The following is a 23,584-nucleotide window of genomic DNA, read 5'->3' as shown; positions in this document are numbered from 1 at the left end:
TAATAATTGTATTTTTATCATTTGCCTTGTTTTATTTTCGGCGGTTTTTATCGTACCACCGAATAAAACATGATGAAATTCAATGATGACGAAGACGACGCACATTTTTATCGCATTCGAAGAAAAACGGACACAAATAAATGTGATGAACATTTTTTGTTGTTGGTATGCGATGAAACCATGCCGAAAATATATTAACTGCAACATGTCTTAACTTAATTACACATCACTAAGTGGTTACGAGCATGCGAGCGAGAGAAAGAGAGAAAGCGAGAAAAAAAATTAAACAATTATTATACAAAGCGCAGCGAATATTTGCGCGTTTCAATTGACAATAGCGGTAGTTGCAAATGCTAAACACACACATACAGCCTAATTACATTCCACGGCCAAACATTCCAATTCGAAATACTCAAGAAGTGTCCATTATTTTGGAAATATTTTTTTAATTTTTGTCGTTCTTCTTTTTCGTTGTGTGTCGGTATACAAATACGGTTAGCAACAGATCACTTGACGCACTTCCTGATATGACATTTGGCTAATGGTTTTTCGTAGAATAACAAAGAATGTCAAGCATGAAGCGACAACAATTGTATGGTGATCATTAAATGAATTGCAATTTCGTGCCATTCTCCATTTAAATTGTGTAGGATTTATTAGAATAAAGATAGAAATGAGCAGAAAATCGTTTTTACAAAACAAGAACAAAAATAATAAAATTTAACTTCATGGCATAAAATGTATGCAAATCATATGCAGTTTAAAGCATTTCTTTTGTTCATGATAATTTACAATGATTCAGACAATTGTCCATCATTTTTTTATCCGAAGAATGGAAATGAAGAACAGATGCTTTTATTGAACATTTTTCTTGAACATACTGACAGTAGTTCGCGTATTTCAAGAAAATGAAACACTTTGTAGAAAGATAATTGCTTAATTTCGATGTGATATTGAAGTGATTGCATTGTGAAGTGAATATATAACTTTCGAGAAAAAAAATCACCAGCTGCGAAATTGTAAAAAGCAAAGTATTCAGTCTGAATTCAACTAATTATCAATTTGGAAAATTTTAAAGAGGGAATCATATTTCTAGGAATTTTCCCATTCACTTACCTTTTTTTATCAGAAGAACCTTCTAAAAAGATCGAAATACGAACTTTAAAAAAAGATATTTGTGTTTAAATAATACTCGCTCGGTCATATGATAAGATAAAGTGTAAATGTTTATTTCCTTTTCTCTTCAACTACACTCAACTTGTTCAACTAATTAACATTACAAATGCATGGATGAACTTTTTATTTTAACTGAATACATGTAGTTTTTTTTATATAAGTGCTACGACAAGAGCTCTGAATGTTTTAAATTAGACTGAAAAGTGATTGGCTAATTCGAAACACGGCCAACCGAAATCGATCAAACAAGTAACGAGCAAAATATTTAAAATGAAAAAAAAAATGTTCGAATTCGACATCAGTTACAAAAAAATCACAATTCGCTATATTCGTATTAACATTTGTAATCGTGCTAACGATTCATTCGTTGCGTTTTGTTTTTTAAAAAATAAACACCTAAATGGAATGCATATTTTCTTTTAATTCCTAAACTATGAAAGAAAAAATCAAATAAAATTATGAATAAATGCTTAAAGTCAAACATCGCATCGCATTTCGTCCTTTTATATATTTAAAAAAAAATGATCACATTTTCTCTTGTTTAGCATAGAAATGTTTTTGTTAAAATTTAAAATGGCTAATTTCGACTTTGATTAAAATAAGGCAAGAGTTCGAAAATGACTGAAACGCATGAAAAATTTTGAACCTAAAAATATATACGGCCGAAACAGTTGTGTGATAAAACATCAATTCTACATACAAGTGCAATTTATTTTGCGATTCGATGGCATTCCTGTTTTTTTGTGCATGAGTTCTTCATATTGTTACATTCATGCCGGTTTCCTATACGAAATTTCTTACTTAAAATACACTGTCATCTCTCGCATCTTTCATTTTTGAGGAGGATTTCTCTTTTACAACAAGCTTATTCCGATATTTAAACATTGGATTTCAATCCATTTGCAATTATCGGCCTGATTACTATAAACACGTTGAAGAATTATTCATAAATTCAAAATTCCGTCATGAAAGTAAATGTTCAACTAATCGAAATGTGTGTAGTTTGTTTTTTTTTCTTCTCTTGCTATAAATCTTAGATAAACTAATTGAATGAGATTCAAGTAATGCCATTGCGGATTGTGTGTTTTCACTAATGAATTGCTTTAGCTATTTAATACCGTATTTGTACTGCCCAATTGATTATGTGCCATCAATGATTGATTATGTGCCAGAAGTAGAATATCTTTCTTTTCTTTTGGGAAACGCAATTCTCTGCCGGCCAAACGAGCCGTTTCTAATTCACGTTCGGCCAATGCAAGTTCACGACTCAATACACCGGGACTTTCCTGTTCACGTGCAATCCAATCGAGTGCCATTTGAGAGCGCATGTCATCGTCCAATGTACGATTACTATAATGTGCTACCACCTCTTGTCGTGAACACTGGCGTTCTCGCATCGCCTTTAACGATCCATTCCAATGTAACAGTTGAAACACTGTCATCAACTCTTGAAATTCAAGCATTGTACGACCTTTATTCGCTTCCAACATGAATCTGTGCAAAAGAGGTAACAAGAACAAATATTTCAACATAAAAAATAAACAATTTTGGCTAATGATGTTGAAAAAAAAATCGAATTCGAAATCGATGCAAAAGATAGTCATAAAATTTACCTAAATGCGCCGATTCCAGTGTCTGGGCCATCGTCTTCGTTATTTTCAGATTTGAAAGAGGCTCGTGCTTCTTGAACGGCTTTGGCAATGAACTCATCGCTAATGCGCCGTGAGGGATGTTCATTGAAAACCGAATTCATCAAGGCAATCTTGGCTGAACTCCGTCTAGCTTCAGCTTTCGTTGGACAATTCTAAGATGAATAATCATTTTGATTCAATATAGTTTGAAGGCGTTAGATAATAAACATTATTTACCTGAAAACTTCCAAAACAACTGCCTCCGGGCAAAGTCACGTAACAAATGTAAGGTTGGCTATTCGATGGAACTGATTCGTAGATAACAATGGCACCGTTTTTCAAATCAGCGCCACGCGCTTGTTTCATTTGCCAGAATTCTTGAAGGGCCTCGACAACGTTAACTTAAAAAAGAAAAAGAAAATTTCAAAATAAGATCTTTTTTTAATGGAAAAGGAAAAGTGTTATAAAAAATCAAATTATTGTGAAAAATGATAGGAATCAGTGTACAGTGTATACAATTGTGACCAATACAATTTAGAACAAATGGTTCGGTTTCGGTTCCGTGAATAATTGTTAATTGAGTTTTATAAGTGCAAAAACGATGAAAATCCATTGCAGGTGAAAAGGTTAAACGGTGTTGCGTGGTATGCCACCGAATTTGCGGTAAATATAACTGAAAGGCTTTCATCAATTTATTGTTTAAAATGCCTTGTATTCGTTCTCCATTAAATACACGTGTTTACCATTATTATGTCGATTTAAAGTTTGGCATCGAGAAAATAAACAGCGAGAGAGAAAAAGAGAGAGAGATAAAGATGCAAGAGGGAACAAAAGAAAAAACAAACATTGTGAAAACTCAATTCGCGAACGATACACGAAACCAAATATACGTAATTTTCATTTTGGTGCATTAAATTCCATTTTCGAGTTGTTGTTGCATGAAATGTGCGCTGCGCATCAAATCATTCAAAGAGCAAGATGCATTTTATTGACTACATTTTACACTCCCACCGTTCATAATGGGCTTTTTTTGCTCTTCTCTGTGCGATGCGGTGCGGTTAAGAAACGTGTTGTACACATTACACCGGCTATCATCATCACATTAACCGTGCGCGCTTATCTTTTTGCATTGGCGAACAGAGGCATGCAGAACAAACGCCAATGTCCATAAGTGATTTATAATAATAATGCACAAGTAATAATATACCAGATTGAACTTGATTGAACGTAGACGAGCGTGAGCGCGTGTGTGTGTGTCTGTTCGCAAAATGTGCGCGGCTGGCAAATTTCAGTGAGCACGAAACTTGAACACAATTTCGTTTCGATATTGTGTGTGTGTATATTTTATTCTGTTGCTCGGTTTTCAAGATATGCGCCAAAGTGATAAAACACGACCAGATCGGGACGCACCTCACAGACATACACTACCCAAGGCGGTGTCAAAAACTCGAACAAGATGATTTCCAAACGTGAGAACAAGAGTTCATTCGCTATTTTAATTGAGATTGAATGAAATGATTTATATTCTCTTTCATGTTTGTTGATCAATCAAATTAACTACGGATTGTTTTATGACTTTAACTTTCGTTCGTGAGCTCGTATTTTTCATTCATGAAACACGTTTTTTATGACAATTTATTAATTCACAATGTGATGCTATCTCTCTGTGTAGAAATGAGTTATTTTTTTTGTCTCATTCGTTAGTGTTCTTGTATGCTTCTCGACTTTATTATCGGTTAATAAAAAATAAGATCATCTGATCAATGAAAACTATAACTGAAATCCATTCATTTTCATCGCAATTGAGTACTTCGGTTGAATTGTTCTTATTTCATTTTTCTCACAACAGTCACGTTTTATTCGCATAAATGACACTTTATGAAAGTTTACATAAATAAAGCGCGTACAAGCGATTTTCGATTTATGCGAAATTATTGAGCGTTTTCTTTAATTCACCAACAGAAATGAGAATAAAAAAAAAAAAAAGATCACCAACATTGTGTCGAAAAAGTCGCAGGAGGAACACTGTATAGCCCAACAAAAAATAATGTAACATGAAACCAAAATTAGCTGTGAGTGAGTAATCGAATGTATTATTATTACATTTTCAGCCGGATCAACGGAACCATAATGAAGCGAGAAAGAAAGATGTACATTTTTCGATGCCCAAAAAAATATATACTATATATCTGTATATATAAATTGTGGACACTCATGTGCAGCGCGCACAATCAAGATATGAAACGCAGTTAAGAAAAGAATAAATACCTTGCGGCGCTTCATTTAAAAAAACATACATAATACAAATCATCTAGTGGTCGATGAACACAGAGATGAACCAATACAATCGCAGATATGAGCATAAGATAAATAACCGAAACAAAGAAACAGAAGATAAAACACACACAAAGTTCACGAAAGAGAGGAAAAAAACAAGCCACAGGTAAAACAAAATAGGTCAGAAACGAATTACTTAAATCATCTCGGAATCACCCACTTGGATAGAGAGAGAGAGAAAGAGAGAGAGAGAGAGAGAGAGAGAGAGAGAGAGAGAGAGAGAAGAAAACGACGAGAAAAAAGTATTTATGATTAAAAGAAATTTGGTTTTGGAGCCCGCACTCCATGGCCAATAAAATTTTATGATTTATTTTAATATGCTCTCTTCCGTGTATGGTTTCACGGTGATTGAATTTCAATTTACATGCCAAGTCGTAAAAAAGACAACAACGACAACACAACGAGCCAAACCATTTTTCATAGAATGAAATGCATAAAAGTTTATTGATTCAATTATAAATCATGCGCGCGTTTAACGCGCTTATTTTTCGCGACTAAAAATTTCACTTCAGGTTACAAATGTTCGTCAAACCCACTTAATTGTGTGACAAAAAAAGCGTGAATCGGTGACAAAACTAAATCGTTCTTTGTTTTCTGTGGTATCAATGAATCCTAAGGTAATGTGAGCTACTGCAAATTTTTGATTCTTACCGTTGTATTCGTCGTTATCGTCGTATAAACCATGAAATGTTGGCACTGTCCAAAAATGTTCTTCAGGATATAACATCATTCTCAATTGAATACAAAACTCACACTTTGATCGCTTTCTTTTTTTTATCTTCTTTTCTTGTCTTTTTTTGGGGCACTATTCAAGTAAACTTTCCACTTTGTTTTTTTTTTTCGCTCAGTTCTCGTATGCAAAACTTTCAACTTAATCAAAATTTTATGCTAAACGAGAAAAAAATGGTCGTAAAAATTGTATGTGTTTTTTTTGCATTTGGTCAGTCAATAGTGTGTGGAGAGGAACATTGAAATGGTGGAATCCCATGGTTTCGAAAGGTCCATTTAAAAAAATTCTAAACGCATCATCGATTGGAAGTGAACATAAAAACAATTTTTTACGATGGATTGGTCAAATGCCGACCCACATTGCAGATGGCCGATGAAAAGAGTACTTCTCACACACCGGCCATTTTTTACGGTTCTCTTGTTTTAACGAGATTGGGATTTTTCTAAGGTAAGCAAGCGAGAAAAAATAAAAACAAAAGGTAAAACTAATTTAAGTGTTGAAAATGTGGTTAATTCAATTTTGCTATTAAACCAACACAGTTTTCATGCGAGTTTTTTCTTTCCTTTTTCTTTCTGTACAAAATATACATTTTACACGATCATTTGCCAAAGAGATGAACACAAAGAAGTCTGATCATTTTGCAACAATGTTGCAAGCAATATAACAAGAGCGATAAAATTAAAACAGAAAAAAAAGCAGCAGCACACAGCGAGAGAGGCAATGAAGAAGCCTAGAGACACACCAACCAATAAAAATGTAAAATGTGTCGAATGATAAAATAAAAATGTGCGAAGGAAGAAGAGGCGAAACGTTATCGGAACTAAAGCATTTCGTATGTTTATGTATTCAGTTAGAATGTTGTAGGTTAAATAAACGCCGGCATTAATTATATAATCTAGATGCAAATTTTCTTTTAATGAACCGAGTTTTTTTTTCCTCCTCCATTTCGATTTACAAGTGATTTCAATTTTGAGTTGAGTCAGCAGCATCAAGTATCAAGCTGCATTTCTAGTGACATCCGATCAATTCGGGATAATTTACTTGAATCAGAATATTTGGTTCGAAACTAAAACTTGTTTCATCTTCAGAATTCTGAAGATTTGATCGGATAAAGGTTTCTGCCAGTCAACGGGAAATGGATAATAAGACATTTAAAAACGCTATGAATTGTTATCACCACCATGAAATGGACTCCTCAATTAAACCATAACTAAACTATAACACCTTTCATTGTTACGGTAATTCGGAGTGTTCGGCGCGTGAATACATTTAAATGATCAGCATTCAGATCTGATATGGTGGTTCGAATTAAAATTCAGTTTGCTCTTTGTATTGCTGATTCTTTCTCTGCGTTCGCATCGCATTTTTCGGGTGTTATCGAATGAATTATATTATTGTATTTACATATATTTTGGTTTCATTGACTTCTTTCTGATCGTTCGAAATGTGTGAGATACGAAAAAGCCATTTACAAAGTAATAATCATAATATTGGAAACAAATCAATTCAGCCGGAGGGAGAGAGAGAGGCAGAGAACAGTTTCGGCCGTTAAATAGTGAATGATTGAGTTTGCTCTTTCAAACGGAGTCTCGATTCCAGCATAAAAAGGTTATGTTAGCATTTATGACTAATAGATTTGTTAATGGGGTCAAATTAAGAAGTTTTTTTTCAACATTTTATATTGCATGTTTTAATGTATGAACAAATGCCGACGGTGATATTTTATTGATTGAAATGGATTAAGTTGTTTAGAAACCATTTAAATGCGTGATACTGTGTCAACGGCCGATAGTTAAAACTCATAAAATCAAAAGAAATGGAGACAAAACTACAAGATCCGGTAAATAATTGCATTCGAAACACTTGATGACATTGTAAATTTGATAATAAAGAATTAAATATTTAAAAAAATGCCTTTTTTCTATTCAAATAACGTACTCATATCGAAACTCGATAATAAAACTGAATTATTAAATTCGAAATGCATTTTTGTGTCCATTTCAATGGCATGCGATCATTTGGTATGGTCGCCGATATCAAACAAGGTTTTAAGCTTGAGTTGCGGCCTTTGTTTTTCGTTAATACCTGCCACACGTTCGGCTTACGTTTTGAAGTGTGAGCCGCAACGAATCTTCTTTTGTAAATGTTCATTATCGGTTTGTGCTCGTGCAAATAATACAAATTTTCAGCACGCAACCACTCTAACAACTCAACACGGCAAAATCCGTAATATTCTTTAGCCAAATGATTCATTTTAAGGTGATATATATTCACCGCTACTCTTTGCGCTTTCTTTTCGGTTCGCTCTTCTGTTTTCTGTCTGTGATGTGCTTTGTGTGCTTTCCTTTTTTCATGCATATACATCGATCGTTTAAAATCGGTTTTGCATATATAAAAAAAAGCAGCGGGCATTGTATTGTTCGGCTTCTCATCGAAGGAAACTACGAGCGAGCAGAATAACAAAAAAAAAATGTAATAAACAACGAGTTCGAGCGTACATAATTGAAAAAGAAAATTATAAGATTGTCGGTGCTACAGCAGCACATATTTATTGCTCAAATCAAATGGAAGGACAGACAAGAGATGCATCTTCTCGGTCGGTTGTGTTGTACGACACACGTTGATTGCAAAAGCCAGCTCTTTGTTTGCACATTTTCTCTTCCTTTGCTGTGGTGATGCTCGCAAATTATATTCATTCGTTTTGTTTGCATCGAAAATGAAATAAAAAGCAGAGACGAAGCAAATATCCTGCTCTTATTATTCTGACTCATTGGCATCGTTTCTCTATCTCTTGCTGACTCCATTCTATGCCATGAATGTGTTGCATGTATAACTTTGTCTGTGTCTGTATGTTGGCTTGTGTACATTTGTTAAGAGACTTTGTTGGACATGATTTTCAGCGCACATGCTTTTGAGTTGTGACCAGTTCACGCTTTTTCATGAGCACCGATCACTTTGAATGCATTAGCACCAACATAGTCATTGCACTCTAGCACACCGTACGCACCAGCATACACAATTTATATCGAGCATGCCTTTTAAAACACGTAAACATTAAAACAAATAAATTATCGATTGCATTTCGCGTACGTGACGCGCTCAAGAAATCAGCCAGATTGGCGAAAATGGTTCCAAAATAAAAACCCGAACCATATCTCGTTTTGCATTTCAAATAGATCAAACAGCAGCAACAGCAACAGCAGCTGCAAAAAGCCAAAGAAACATTTTCAACACTCGATCGAAAAGTTCACTTCTATTTCGTTGTTCACATATAAATCCTCTTTTTCTCTATGTCTATATCTATCGCCTCTAATACACGCACCCCGTTCCTTTCTCCTCCGCTTATTTTGCGGACTTTGCGCGCACAACACCATTTGCAGTTGTTAATGCGAAAGAGAAGGAAAGAAGAGAAATGTTGTGTATTGGTGCTGCTGTTTTTGTGTGTTTTTTTTTTGCCGTTTTCTGTTTCGTTATACATGGCAATGTGTATGATTTTTCCATTTCTCTCTATCTTTCGAAAGGTGTATGTGTGTGAGCGCGCGCAAGAGAATTGAGAATGTGTGCCTGCGCTTATTGCGCTCGGTGCACACGAAATGATTTATTTATTTTTTTATTCATGTAGACGATCAGTTTGGTTTTGTTGCTGCTACTTTTGCTTCATCATTTTAACTCATCGTCGTTTGGCTGCCTTCTTTTTTTGCTGCTGCTGTTACTGCTGTTGCTTTTTTTTTGTTTTAGTCTCTTGTTTTTTGGTTCCTTTTTCTGTTTTCTTCACTCAATTATTCTTGATGTTGATGTTGCTCTTTTGCTTTACCTGTTCTCAATTCAGACCGTCTTTTCATTTTGTTATAAAATGTATACATGCATGTGTGTGTATGTGTATGGTCGAATGTGTTGTTCATTCGATCGGTTTGTAGTTCGATCTTGACGTGGTTCGTTGTTGCTTTCCGATCAATTGAGAACATTGCCTTCGGAAGATTTGCACTCACTTGATTTCTTTTTTTTTTTGGTGTGTAATTCATATCCCATTCACATGGACGTGTGTCTCTTTTTCATTCTCTTAATACCGACATTTGATTACTCCCAATTCTTTATCAATGTGTGAATGTTGTGGTCATTTCAACAATAGAAATCTGTTTTTTCGAAAATTGATGAAAGTATTAAACAAAGAAAAGGAATCGCTCTGTGACTCCAAATGACTTTTGCATCGATTTTCAAAATACGTATACTTTAAATTGAATTTAAAGACCTACATTTAGGCGGCCAAAAACGTTAGTAAAGGAGTAAAGATCAAATTACTGTAAAATTGCCAGCTACTGGCAAATATTAAATGTTTTCACGAACAATCAGAACCAATGAAGTTGAAGTTGATTATCGAAAACAGAGTAGGACTACTTCAGTAGTCGATCTCCTTTCGTATGAAACACAATTGAGACCATCATTATAAACTTTCAAGATCGCTCCACCGACCGACCAGTTTAACATATCAATGTAGATGTGGTTTTCTTTTGTGTAAATATCGTCTCTAAAACTAAGTAAACAAACAGTACCGATCACCAAACGAGAGATAGGCAGAGAGGGAGAGAGAGAGAGAAAAACAAAACAATCCACTACTGCGACGGAAATGCAACAAAAACAAAGACGAAAATTACGATTTGCTTTCGAGTTTCGACTGTTCAAACTGCACCAGAATGACTGATTTACAAAAATAAACGACACACACGAAAGAATCACCGTTCGTACGAATATTATTCTCAAAATAATAATAAGCACACTAAACCGATTCCCGATTCCGGGCTGTATTTCTCGATTCTCGTTTGTAAAACGAATGAAAAAACTAAAAATAAAATAAAAATCTCAAAATACGCGTCACAACTTGGTCGATTCATTCGAAAGACTAAAACGATATTCTACCAAGCTAAAAACCTAAACTTCGCATTTTTTAAAATGAATGTTCATTTTATATATAGATATATTATTATAAATATGTATACTGGGCACACCGTGGCTCAACCATATACACTGTGAGCAAGAGAATGAGCGGCTCGTTGCCGCGCGCATTGATCATTGTGAACGCTGCTGAAACCAATGTGTATGGCATTACCTCTTCATTCTCTTTCTACCATCGGTGTGTGGTGTTCGAATGTTATACGATCGTATGTTTCAGAAGGCAACACCAGAAAACGAAAGAGCCTATGTATTTGTTATACATATATCTGGTTGGTGGCCTTTTGTTTTGTTGTTGCTATTTTGAGTTTTTGTTTTTGTTATTTTTTGTATTCATACTCGTAGCCGCTCATTTATATATTCATTGCTTCTTGTGTGTATTCGATGTGTGTTTGTATGAGTGAGCGCGCGCGCGCACGCGACTTACCAAGCAAAAGAATGAACCAAAGCATACACATTTTGTGTATTTATATCTTTATGCTGTTTTTCTTTGAATGTGCATTTGTTGTTCAGAAGACGAAGGAAAAAAGAGCATACGAGCATCGAGAGCCAAGAGGAGAGATATCTCGATTTGATTTTACAGTTGGACCGATTAAAACCAGAAACTTTAGCTTTGTGTCTTATTGTCGCCGCTAAAAGCAATAACAATCAACAGTCAGACGTCAATTGAGTGAACCGGTCGCTCATTGACTTTTCGTCTTATATCTCAAATGGCAAATCTTTGCGAATATCAAACATAACGATCTAATTCTTATTTTTTTCACTTGGCAGAAAATCAAAATTATAAATTGTTAATTTTCTAGCCGTAAAAAAAAGTTCGTAGATAGTGTGAAATAAATGAAATGAACCGCGAAACCATTTGAAATCAATTTTCTAATTGGGTGTCATCGAATCATAATGAAGACATCACAATCAATTCTCTTTGGGTTTCTTTCATTCTCTTCTTTTGACCCATCTCTATGATATCATTTAAATTCCATTTGCATAATTAAATGATAAGAAATTTGAATAAAAAAATATATATACAAAATGTTGAAACAAACGATGGTCGTGATCCGGATGATGTTGGTTAGCGTGTGGTTTTCAGTGACAAACAGTATCATTTAGCTTTATGTCATACATTCCGGAAAGTGCATTTAAGGTGCAAACGTCGTGTTTTTTTTCTCTTTCTCTCTCTCACTCTCTCATTCACTCACTTCTTCTTGTTTTCTCCTTTTTCGTTGCATTTTTTTATTCGTTCTTTTCTCACTTCGTGTGCATTTGTAGCCTGGATAAGAAATGAAATGTGCACAACGAACCAATATAGAAATATTGGCCAATTTTATGGGTTTAGCATTTAATTTTATTTCCATACAGAATGTAAGCGGCTGTTTCAATTGACACATACCCGATTGTGTGCATTCGTGTGCGCATATACACAACACGACAATATACGTTGAGCAAGCTCGCTCTCTTTCTCATTGCAATACACAAATCGTTGGCTGGTTTGGCAAATTACAGCCACAAAAGACATTGCAAATTATTTACCTTCATTTTCTTCTATATGTCTTCAGCACAATTGGTATGTGTATGAGTGCGTATGGAAAGATATGAGAAAATCATGGTAAATGCGATTGGCAATTTGAATTTGAGTGAGTAACAAAAAGGGACACAAAAATTAGTCTCCATGTCTCTTTCTCTTGCTCCATCTCGCTCTTCGCTCACTATCGAAATATTTGTGCTGAGGATTTGTTTTTATTATTATTTTCAATGATCGTATGGTACAGTTGGATATGCTAACCAGGCTCTGATAGAGAAAGAGAACAAAGATCAGGCGGATGCGCGAGCGCACGCACACATAAGAGCACCGCACCATTGAAGTTGATATTCTATTTTATGCATGTACATTCTGCATATATGCACAACGGTAACAAAACCACATCAAGTTAGCTAAAAGCACAGCAAAGTTGTCGTGTATTTGCAGGAGCACAATATGCATTGCCACATACACTGTGTATACAACATGCCAAGGAATATAGAAAATAAGAAGAAGAAGAAGACTGAGCGAACAGAGAAAAAAAACCACACATAATAATAATAAACAGACACATAAGAGTCGACATCGAACGCAGAGTGCGCAAGAGACGAAAATTAACCACAAAACAAAATCAACGGCAATATTAATGTTGAATACAGAAAAGCAGATGAAAAAAAAAAGTATAAGCAAACGAAGTCCATAAAAAACAAACACATTCACGAAATGAAATGAACGAACAAATGAACGAAAAAAATAAGAATTATATGGTGAGAGGGAGGAAGAGAGAGAGAGAGAGATGAAGAAAAAGTATCCCAGCCAAAAGGTAAAAATGTACACGAAATACGAGGAACTGAAATATACAAAATAAAACACACACCAAACTGTTTTTAGACTAGTTGGGCGCTTTCACACATTCATGCATAACGTAACACATAAAAGTTTTAACGACAAAACAGGCAATGAGACTGCGACGACAGCAATTATATTATGTGTGCGCACAATAGTCTGGCAAAAGTGCCTTTGTTTACACTGTTTTCGTTTCGCGGTTGTCTCTCAGAGGCTTTCGACGACCCATCATCACTTCGACAATAAAACAGTCATACATACATACACACATATCACCTCCGGTGATGCACAAATTGTATGCTGTACACATTTACGATGTGTGTGACAACGAATGGTGACTTAAAATTGATCAAAATCATGCATACTTTGTAGCATGAAATTAGGCTCGTTCAATATTTATTTGAATAGATGTAGGAAATGGCCAAACGTTTACTTTCACGACATTTCAGCTAATCGAAATTAAAGCCACCTAATTTATGTGGCAGCATTTAATGTACTCTCCATTAACAAGCAATTAGCGCAGCGACGTTTTTAATTAGATTCAAAAAAAAAAAACATTCAAACAAGAAGGAAACTGCAATGCTCAGCTTTTCATTTAATTTTACGTAATAATTAACCAGTTGTTGGCATTTAAGCCGGTTCATTCGTTTGCAAAGTGCACAAAATTCAGTCTAACGTTACACGATTTTTTTCCCCTCAATTACGTAATTAATCGGTGAATTTTCTCTAAGCTTTCAAATTCATTTTCCATACACTTGCGATAAACATTACATTCATATTTTGTTTTAAACATTTTAATGAAAGAAAAAAAAAAGCCGTTGAAATGTCAACTTCACAAGCAGCTCACAAATTTGCATTGAATCTGAGAAGGGGAACGATTTTTTATTTCTCATCGCGTGTATATGTGCATGATCGTGACCAGAAAATTGGCAATAGAAAGATGAAAAGGTTATTAAGGCCAAAAAATTTCAAATGTACAAATAATTTTTTGTTGTGTCTTGATTTATCGCCATATTTCAATTTCGTAGCTCATAAATTTCAAACCATTTTAATAAGTGATGTTTTTTTTCCTACATGATACAGGCGTACAAGCAATACAATCTAATGCACACAAGTGAGTGTATTTGATGAGTGGCGAAAAAAGACCACACTTGCAGTGAACATGCGAAACATTCTTCTTTCGGATGCAATTCGTTTCACACATTTGTTTTCTATTTTTCTATATTTTTTCTCTCTTTCTTGTCGTGAATTCCATTTTCTAGCCTATTTCAATAAAATACGATAATCAAACAAGTCTTCGGATGATGATCATTTTCGAACGAAAAAAGTGGGGGAATATCTTCTTGGTGCGTACATTTGTCGAGTATCGATTGTATTTGTACAACTGGATTAAAGAGACATAGCCGTAGTACATCGACACACAGCACTCGTCTCAACAAAACTAATCAAATATTTATCCAAACAATTATATACTTGTCGTGATAATAAAAAACCATAATGATTTGTTCTTTTGAACAACGACGACGATGCTGCGCAAGAAGAGACAAAACTTTATAGTATTTTATGTGAAAAAAAAAAACCAATAAAAAAAGAAACAATTTTTCGGATTTGGATACCTGGTAAATCCAGGAAAACGCATAAAAACCACATTCTCTATCCTTGATTATATTTTTCTTATGTTCTCTTTGTTTAAATATGAGCATAGTTTAGTATTGCCGGCTGTTTACTTCGACTTTCTCTATTGATTTAGGGAATTACACGTGTTGAATAAATCTGTTTTGGTTGCACTTCGACAGCAATGCGCATGATATTATCTGTGCTTTGAAATGTGAAGCGCAAACATTCGATTCGGTTTCTTCAATTTGTTTTACATTTTGTTGAAAATAAAATAATAAAAAACTTGTTTGTTTTTCTGATGAATTTTCGAACTCAAGCCATTTGTTGAATTTGTTTGAGTGCATACGGAGTGCAGGACCAAATCTTCAGAATATAATACATTCATTATCGTTTCATTAGTGACTGTGATATGGATAAGAGCGAACAATGTTCAGAAGAACTATTTGTTAATAATGAAGAGTTAATGTTTTAACATTTGTGTGGCTTATGGAAATTGTCGATTATGCGAAACAAAGACGAAGCAAAAAAAAACATCACCATATCTATATTACCATCTTTAGCGGTTGATAAACTTCATATTACACGTCAACATATTTATTGACCAGAATATCTATAGAGCGCTTCGTAAAAGAGTTGCATTTATGATGTTTAAATGCGCGCAACTTGCTCAACCAAGCGAAATATAATTGCACCCAAGTTGATCTGTCACTCACTGTGTGTATATATGTGTGTGTGTGTCGTACTGAGCAACAATAAAAATGCAAACTTTAATGAGATTGTATGGAACATGAAAACGGCGAACAATTTAATTATTTAATAAAATCCCCTGATTTGTTATATAAACAGAGGTAGACGCAGAGAGAAAACTTTCATCTTCCTTCTATTTCTTCCTTGTGGTCAATGGGTCTGTGTGTGTATCACTTATGTTTCCTTGTGCTGATTTGTTTGTTGGTTGGTCGCTTTTTGCATCGATGTCGGACGACGACGTTGTTATAAAAAACAACAAGAAAAAGAGATGCACAAGTGATTAAGCGAATATTTGTTTGTTGTTATGCGCTTTGTCGCACCTCTGCCTGTGTGTGGCTTCCAATCGTGAATTTATGATTATGAAGCGGAAAAAAATTTAATCTTAAAATGACCATTGCGACGTTTAACACATTACCATTTTTCAAATATGAATGCATGTAATGAGCATGTCGTGCAATTATTATCGTCGCGAATATTGAAGGTGTCGATGCACACCGCATCACCATAGCTATGACAACGATTCAGCATGAATCGCTTCAAAACATCACACAATATATTAATTGTTGTCATTTCCGTTGTGCTATAGCTTAATTTTCCATCCAACCGAATGAAAGTTGTAGTGATTTTTTTTATTTTTTTTTTTTTGCATGCGTCAGAGTTTGTAATCACCTTGCTCAAAAATTCAATTTCCATTGATTATAGAAAACCACAAAAAACAGTTTTTCAAGTTCGGAATGACGAAGAATAAGAAATGCGTATTATTGATCAAAGCAGAGCTCACAGGCCCGATCAAATCTTCTAATACTATTCCCAAAGCCTATATGTTCCGTATAGAAAATGCATTTTTGATCATCAAAGTGAGGAAAACATAGATGTAAGATTCTTTGATGTTCGTCGTGAGAAAATTGACGAATGAAAAGAAATCACTCGAATATTGACATTTTTCCACCTTGATTTTCTTGTGAATTGATAAGTGTGAAATAAATTGAAAAAAAAAATAACTCTGTTGATGATATTCATTGAACAGTTCAAATGGTTTCATTGAACATGCAGGTTATGTGACATATAAGCGAAAATTTCATTTCAATCTTGCAGTCCCATTGGCAATCAATTCGTTTAAAGAGCAGACGTTTTAAATTGCATTTCTTATGATGGACATTACATCTAACTGTAAATTATAATGACATTAAGTAATTAGAATATCAAACAGCGATATATTAATTCTGTGAGAGAGTGAGATGAAGCGAGAGAAAGAGTTGTAAACGCTGCATATTCGATATATATATGCATTGAGTTCGGGGCAGTTGGTGAGATCGGTCAATGGCATAAAATGCGATATAATTGACATAAATTATGCACTCGGCATCACTTGAAAGCATCCATAACATATATCAATTACGAATACATACGCGCATCGTATCTCTTTTTTTTCGTGTGTTCGTTTCTTTTCATTTTAATATTAAACGTAATTCTAATAACTGCTTGACACAGCAGCACGTTGATGGTGTTTTTGTTGTTGTTGCTGCTGCATGGATATGCGTACTCGCATATGTAAATATTTGAACATTAAGTGTAATTATGTAGAGAGAGAGGTTTCTTTCAACGTCTCCTTCGTTTTGGATTGTCATCTTCTTCTTCTTCTTTTTCTTCTCATTCTGATACCTGTATCAGCAAAATGAAATTTATTTTAATGCGTTTGCGTTATTGTTATTATTTGTCCATTTACGTGCGAGCTTGATAGTTGCCGCACATAGCAGATGCCTGTTGCTAGGTTTGAAGCGATATCTAAGTTGCATGCACTGAATTTATTGTGTCACCGTGCTCGCAATCATTTCGATTTATGATGTTGACTTAGGGATCACTTGGCGACATCGAATGACAATTTTAAATTTCAATATCATTGAACCATTAATAAAATATTATTTTAATTTGTGTAATTAGTTGTTGCGGTGCTGAGAGACAACTAATCGAAAATTAATTTAAATGAGACAAAACTTGAGATACGATCACATGATCCAAATTCATTGGTGCACATAATCCCGTATCTCATGTGCATACTAAGTTGAAGACAGAGAGAGAGAGCGAAAGAGAGGGAGAGAAAATGGCTAATAACTTGTCAACTGGATTGCATTTTTTTCGTTTCTATACATTCACCTTTCACAATAGATTGATGACTTTGATCGATTTGTTGTTATTGTCGCCGTCGTCATATTTGTTGTATCGTGTCGATCAGAACTCGTCTGAAGCCTTTGAATTTTATGGAATTGTAATTAAAAGCGATTGGTGCTCTATCGCATACTCGGCAACACCGAACGAAAAAAATAAAACACGAAACAAAATAAAAACAAACAAAATGCAGATTGCACGGAGAGAAATACATAAATATAGAGATAGAGAGAGATAGAGAGAGAGAGAGAGAGATAGAACAGCGACACAACAGTGAACGAAAAAAAAGAGTCGACTACAACACCAACAATGCTGAAAGAATAGAAGATGAATCGAAACTTACCACGACCATAGCCTTGAGTGTGTTTAGCGAAACTATTTACAACCGCATCGACGGCTTCTTTTAACACTTGTTTCGCCTGTGCATCGGGTGCAATTGCAGCAGTTTGCGTGGACAGAACATTGGCTAGATTAACAATATCAGCACCCATCAGTATGTTATTACTACTAGTATTTTTACTGATTTTATTATTTAGATTCTTCGAATTGACCGCGGTAGACGTTGAATCATTGGCTGGTGCGTTGCTTTTGCTGTTGCTGTTATTGTTGATATTGCTTACGTTTGGTTTTGTTGACGGTGTCGATGTTGTGGCAGCTAATGCTTTTGTTTATTGATGTTTTTACCAATGATGTCCAAACGCATGTCGGAAAAGAAAGAAGAGAAGAACGAAAAACAAAATGAGAATTCAGTGAATGCAAAAAATAAAAATCGAAATATGATTTGTAAAAGACCACTCTTTCTCTTTGGCAATACGAACAATATTAATGCGTGAAAGTTTCTTCTTCTTTTCGATAGTTGGTAATCTTTTGACCCCAATAAATTTGATGCAATCAAACTACCGTTTACTTTCGCATGATTTTTTTTTACTTTCAAACTGGATTTTTTTTTTTTTATAATGTCCTTTTTCAAATCATTAAATTTATTTTTTCGTAAAAAATTACCATTTTTTCCATTCGGTTTGGCTGGTGTCGGCTTTACTATTTTCAATGGCGTACCATTCTCATTTATGTTGGTCGATTGATGATCGTTATTATTATTGTTGTTACTATTGATATTGTTATTATTTGACACACCGATATTGCTGTTAATTTTCTTATTTGAATTATTATGATTTTTATTATTGATCTTATGTCCGGCTACAACTGATGCTATCAGATCACTTGTTGTTGATGTATTGCTTGTACTCATAACTGGTGGCGATGAAATTGTGTGGATTTTTTGCATTTTCGCTTTTCTTTGTGTTATGTATGTATATATTTCTTTTCAATTTTCGTTTAAATCTATCTCGATGTGTAAACAAAATTGCAAAACTATCTCCTGGCTTGGATGTTTCAACAAACTAATCGACGCGTGATTTCAATCAATACAATATCACGACAAGAATGAAAAAAGAGATATACTATGTGGGATTGATAGATCGATGCTGATTTTGCTTTGTACGTGTATGTTCTTTTCTCTACGTTTTTTTATTTTAAAATGCACCACACTTCGATTCTTGAAACAACCTTATAATTTAGCAAAACGTTAAAAACATCGATCTCAGTTAAGTTGTTAAATCATTATGTTTGATGCCGAACACGTTCTCTGGTTCATCGGAATTTCGCACTTGCAGCACACACACAAACACAAATATACACCTCACTACACACTAATTACGAACTTCATTAACGACAGGAAAACAATATTCAAACGGCAATTTCGACCGGTTCGGTTCATTCATTGATTTTTCTTTAACACCAATTTGATTGAATTTCATTCACATGATCGTCTGTTGCGGCAAACTTGCATTCAAGTGCCTAGAAATTAGATGAAGATATATTCTTAGTATTGGCAGTTGAATCAGTTGTTAATTCACGATTTGCGTCTTCAATAAATCGATTGGATTTGCCGTTGGGCTAAATGATTGTCTGGAATACTTCACCAACCCCTCCCGTTCTGAAAATCGAATATATAGTATTTTACAATTTGTTGCCAACTTGAATTTTAACTCAATGCGTTCTTTGTTGAGGTTGAAAACTTGTTTCCTTCGGATTTTGTTCTCTCTTTCTGGGTTTTTTTTTCGTCGAAAGAGATCATTATTAGAAAATTGTTTTATTCTATTTATTTAGGCGAGTCAATGAGAGCCAATCTAACGCAATTTTATTTTCGATCATTGCCACAAGTGATCGTTAATAATAATGATGTATGAGCTTGGGTTTGTATTTTGAACAATTTTGTTGTCTCCTTCTCTCTTGTTGTCTTTCTCCGTTTGGCATGTTTCAAACTAAATTGAATACAAAACAATTATACAGAGACCGATGCACCGTTGAGCCTGATGAGGTAGAATCAAATTAAGGCAAATTGCAGTACATCGAAATCATATTCTGGTGTTGAATAACACATACATATGCACATATGTGCTCTTTCGTTCGATGAATGCAATGCAAAAGATAGCTTTCGATAATGTACATTTTCTATTGAAAACGGTGCCTGTCTCTCGATCGACCTCTCTCTCTCTCTCTCTCTCTCTCTCTCTCTCTCTTTCTTTCTTTCTTTCTTTTGCTTGAAAATGCGTGGCAAATTGAAAAGCCATTAATCGAAAAGAGTCGTTGTACATTTACGATGTAAAATGTGATTCTTATTGCATGTTCTTGATATTTAAAAAGGCGAGCATACTAGCGCGCGCACATACACACACACCGTTCACAAATGAAAAAAACGTAGAAGAAAACACTAAGACGCAAAATGCGAAGGAAAAAGAACATGATAAAACGTTTAAAATTATTGAAAAAGCAAAAAGAAGAAGAAAAAAGAACATTGTGGTTTCTAGCGCAGGAGCGGGTCAGCCGTCAATTTTACGTTGTCACACCAACAGAAACATGTGATACGGTTGACTTGCATATCAGTTCGAACATTTTCAACAGGCGCAACAATTATTATCAATTGAATCGAAACAGTAAAAATACGAGAGAGAGAGAGAGAGAAATGGACAAGGGAACAAACTCAAAAGACACATACCACACACTCTATTCTTCGTTTAAGTGGCACTTTAGAATGGGTCGTGTGATGATTTTATATTAATGCACCCAGATGGAATGATGATGATGATGATTATAGTGGCAAGCCATTTATGTTTCGATCGTTCCAAATATGGAGCAAACCATTACCTCATAATTTGCATATGATGGTGAACGGAATGAAATGACTTTTTCAATCGAAATGGAAAGAAAGAAACGCATGTGCACAATAAAAAAAAATGCCAATCGACCAGCGTAAAACATGAAAAAAAATGGCACATATACAGCGAGCGATAAAGCGAGACAAAGTGATGTGTTTTGTGTGTATTTTAAATTCGCAACGGGTGTGTTTTGCATACGATACGGCATGTACTTTACCACATGCGATCAAAACAGTTTGTCATTTACCTGTTTCACTTAATGAATTAACTTCAATAAATATATTGAATTGACACAATTTTCGCACCGAAAAAAATTCGCAATAAATGCGAAGAATCGTTACGGTCGGAGGCTATAAAATTGATAATCATAATTAGCAAACAGAAATAATGAGAAAAACCAACAATGCAGATGGCAATGGAATTCTCTTCGGCTGAAAATTGACACTGTCGCCTCGACAACCGTTCATGATTTTGCATGTGCACAAAAAAAAATAAAGAGCTGAAGTGATCAACGTAGTTGTGGCTTTAGATTTTTGTCCTTTCACAGCTCAATTCAATCAAAGCAATCGTTGCACATAAAATTCACTTCAAGAAATTTTCCCACACTTCATTGTGCGTTTTTTCTTTCTTGCCTGGATGTCAAAGGAGGAGTTTATGCCTTTTTTACATTTTCTTTGCGTTCGCATTTTTTTCCCGCTGTCGTTGCTGCTGTTTTGTCGTCTTTGGTAATTCAATACTTAAGCGACAGTTGCAAAGCGACCAATGTGCAAATTTATTCTGTCGTGAATGCGCTTTAACTTGATCCAATCAATTTGGTAAGCACTTTTCAACTTGCTCGAGTTTAATTTCTCCTTTGTGCAATGGACTTGATTTTTTTTTGTTATAACGATTTCCTTTTCTGACCCAACGACATCCTTCGATTTATTTATTTTTTTAATAATAAAAAAAACAAGAAAATTTTTAAAACTTTCTTCAAAACTTAACGGTTAACGAACAGAATTAATAGAAAAATTACATTTATTGCTTGCAACACGGGGTTATATGAAAAATAAGAAAAATTGCAACGAACAAAAAAAAACTGACTATAAAAAATAGATCGTCGATCGAAATAGAATACAAAGAAATTGTCTCTTTGCGCGCACACCAAATTAAAAGTATGTGTTTCGAATGAACCGTTTCACTTCGACAACTGCATATAACTGACTGCTTGTGCTTTTTCTGGTGACTTTAAAGTAGTTAAAATTGCGTTGAATTGAACGAAAACGAAACATAAGGAGAGGTAAAATGAAAAGACAAGAAGGAACCTGAACGAAACTTCAAAGAGAAGCAAAGCAACGAATTGAAAGAGAAAGAGAGCGAACGCGATATAGAATGAGAATGAGAGCGGCAAGAGACGACGACAGAGAGCGAGAAGTGAAAGATTGAGAAAGATGGAGGGAGAGGGAGAAAGAGAACGACACATCGAACGTTGATTATGATTACTAATATAAAAAGCGTATAATATACATATAAGAAAAAGGCATGTGTTATGTAGTGTGGCACACAGAGCAAACGGAATCGTTGCTCGGTCGACGCTTGGCTCTCAGGCCATGCTCACTGTTGTTGTTGCTGCTGCGGTTGCTGCTGCTGCAGATGAAAAAGCACTTCGGCATAAACGTAATATTGCTATATCCATATAATCATACGGCTGCTGCCGTTGCTTCTTCTCCATTTTCCGTTCGTTTTTAATACAAAATTTGAAGCAAATGAGAGGAGACGACAAGCAGCAATAGCAGCACAAAAAAAAACTACAAAACACACGCGGGCATGAATATATAGATTAATATGTGGATGGTTGGTGGTTTTGCTCTTGCTCTCTGGTATGTATGTAAATGTCGTCATTTAGCATCAACACAATCAATGCGTTGTCTTCAATTTACTGTTGGCAACAAGGCTTGCATCATGATCATTTTTATGAAGATTCACCAGAACCTATTAATAAATTCGCGTAATATGACTACTGACCATTGAGCTGCACACTCTCTCTTCCACATATCACATATAGAAAGAAAAAACGCCTTATCAAGACATCAATCACTTGTTCATACGTCGTTCGGTGCTGTTCCCCGAGAGTAATGCCTTTTTTCCGTTGTTTCTCTCTCACTCTCCCCCGCTCTCTACTTTTTTCTCGCTCATACACTCTCTCTCCCTTTTCCCCTTTCTGTCTGTTTCGCACTCTTTTGATGAATTTTCCTATTCAAACGACTAAATATATTCCGAAAAAGCATATAATTTTAACATTAAGCATCGGAGTACAATCGCACTTGAGCGCACATTTGTGCAAAATTCAATAACATTATGAAACTGCACATTATTGTTGCCTTTTTCCAACTGAAAAATTTGCATAAAATTAAACAACGAGGGAAAAAAATGTATTTGATTAACGATCAATATATCATTATTGGATTGTGTTCTCTAAAATTTACGCTTTTGCCGCAGAAATACGTCGAGATATCGAAATCAACTGAAAAAAAAACGAAAGACCGACACACATACAAAATGAACGGAAAACAAAAAAAAAAATCTCTCATCATCAACCTATCAATCGTATTGCTTGTTTGATGTAACGCCATCGTGGAATGGAGCAAGAAAGATTGGCATTCTGTCAAAATAT

General features: G+C 34.8%; 1 protein-coding gene across 9 annotated transcripts; it reads right to left on the bottom strand.

Annotated features, from left to right (window-relative positions):
* Positions 1 to 1,200: 1,200 nt before the first annotated feature.
* Positions 1,201 to 22,118, bottom strand: LOC116341135 (protein limb expression 1 homolog). Of its 9 annotated transcripts, none has more exons than XM_031768032.1 (6): positions 21,947 to 22,118; positions 18,716 to 19,709; positions 18,057 to 18,374; positions 3,045 to 3,208; positions 2,790 to 2,980; positions 1,201 to 2,670 (listed from the first exon to the last, which is right to left on the bottom strand). In XM_031768032.1, the coding sequence occupies exons 2-6, from the start codon at positions 18,996 to 18,998 to the stop codon at positions 2,280 to 2,282; spliced, it is 1,347 nt and encodes a 448-aa protein (XP_031623892.1). In that variant the 5' UTR covers positions 18,999 to 19,709; positions 21,947 to 22,118; the 3' UTR covers positions 1,201 to 2,279. The 9 variants fall into 9 exon arrangements, with proteins under 9 accessions (XP_031623892.1, XP_031623891.1, XP_031623899.1 ...); XM_031768031.1 differs by having other exon boundaries at positions 18,716 to 19,570; XM_031768039.1 differs by lacking the exons at positions 18,057 to 18,374; positions 18,716 to 19,709; positions 21,947 to 22,118 and adding exons at positions 5,796 to 6,032; positions 10,655 to 10,764.
* Positions 22,119 to 23,584: the final 1,466 nt, after the last annotated feature.

This window comes from Contarinia nasturtii, unplaced genomic scaffold, assembly GCF_009176525.2.
Source record: "Contarinia nasturtii isolate CC-2019 unplaced genomic scaffold, AAFC_CNas_1.1 Cnas_scaffold_695, whole genome shotgun sequence".
In the NCBI taxonomy this organism is placed as follows: Eukaryota; Metazoa; Arthropoda; class Insecta; order Diptera; family Cecidomyiidae; genus Contarinia; species Contarinia nasturtii.
Note: the sequence above shows the minus strand (reverse complement) of the source record. Positions and strands in the feature narration are given on the sequence as shown.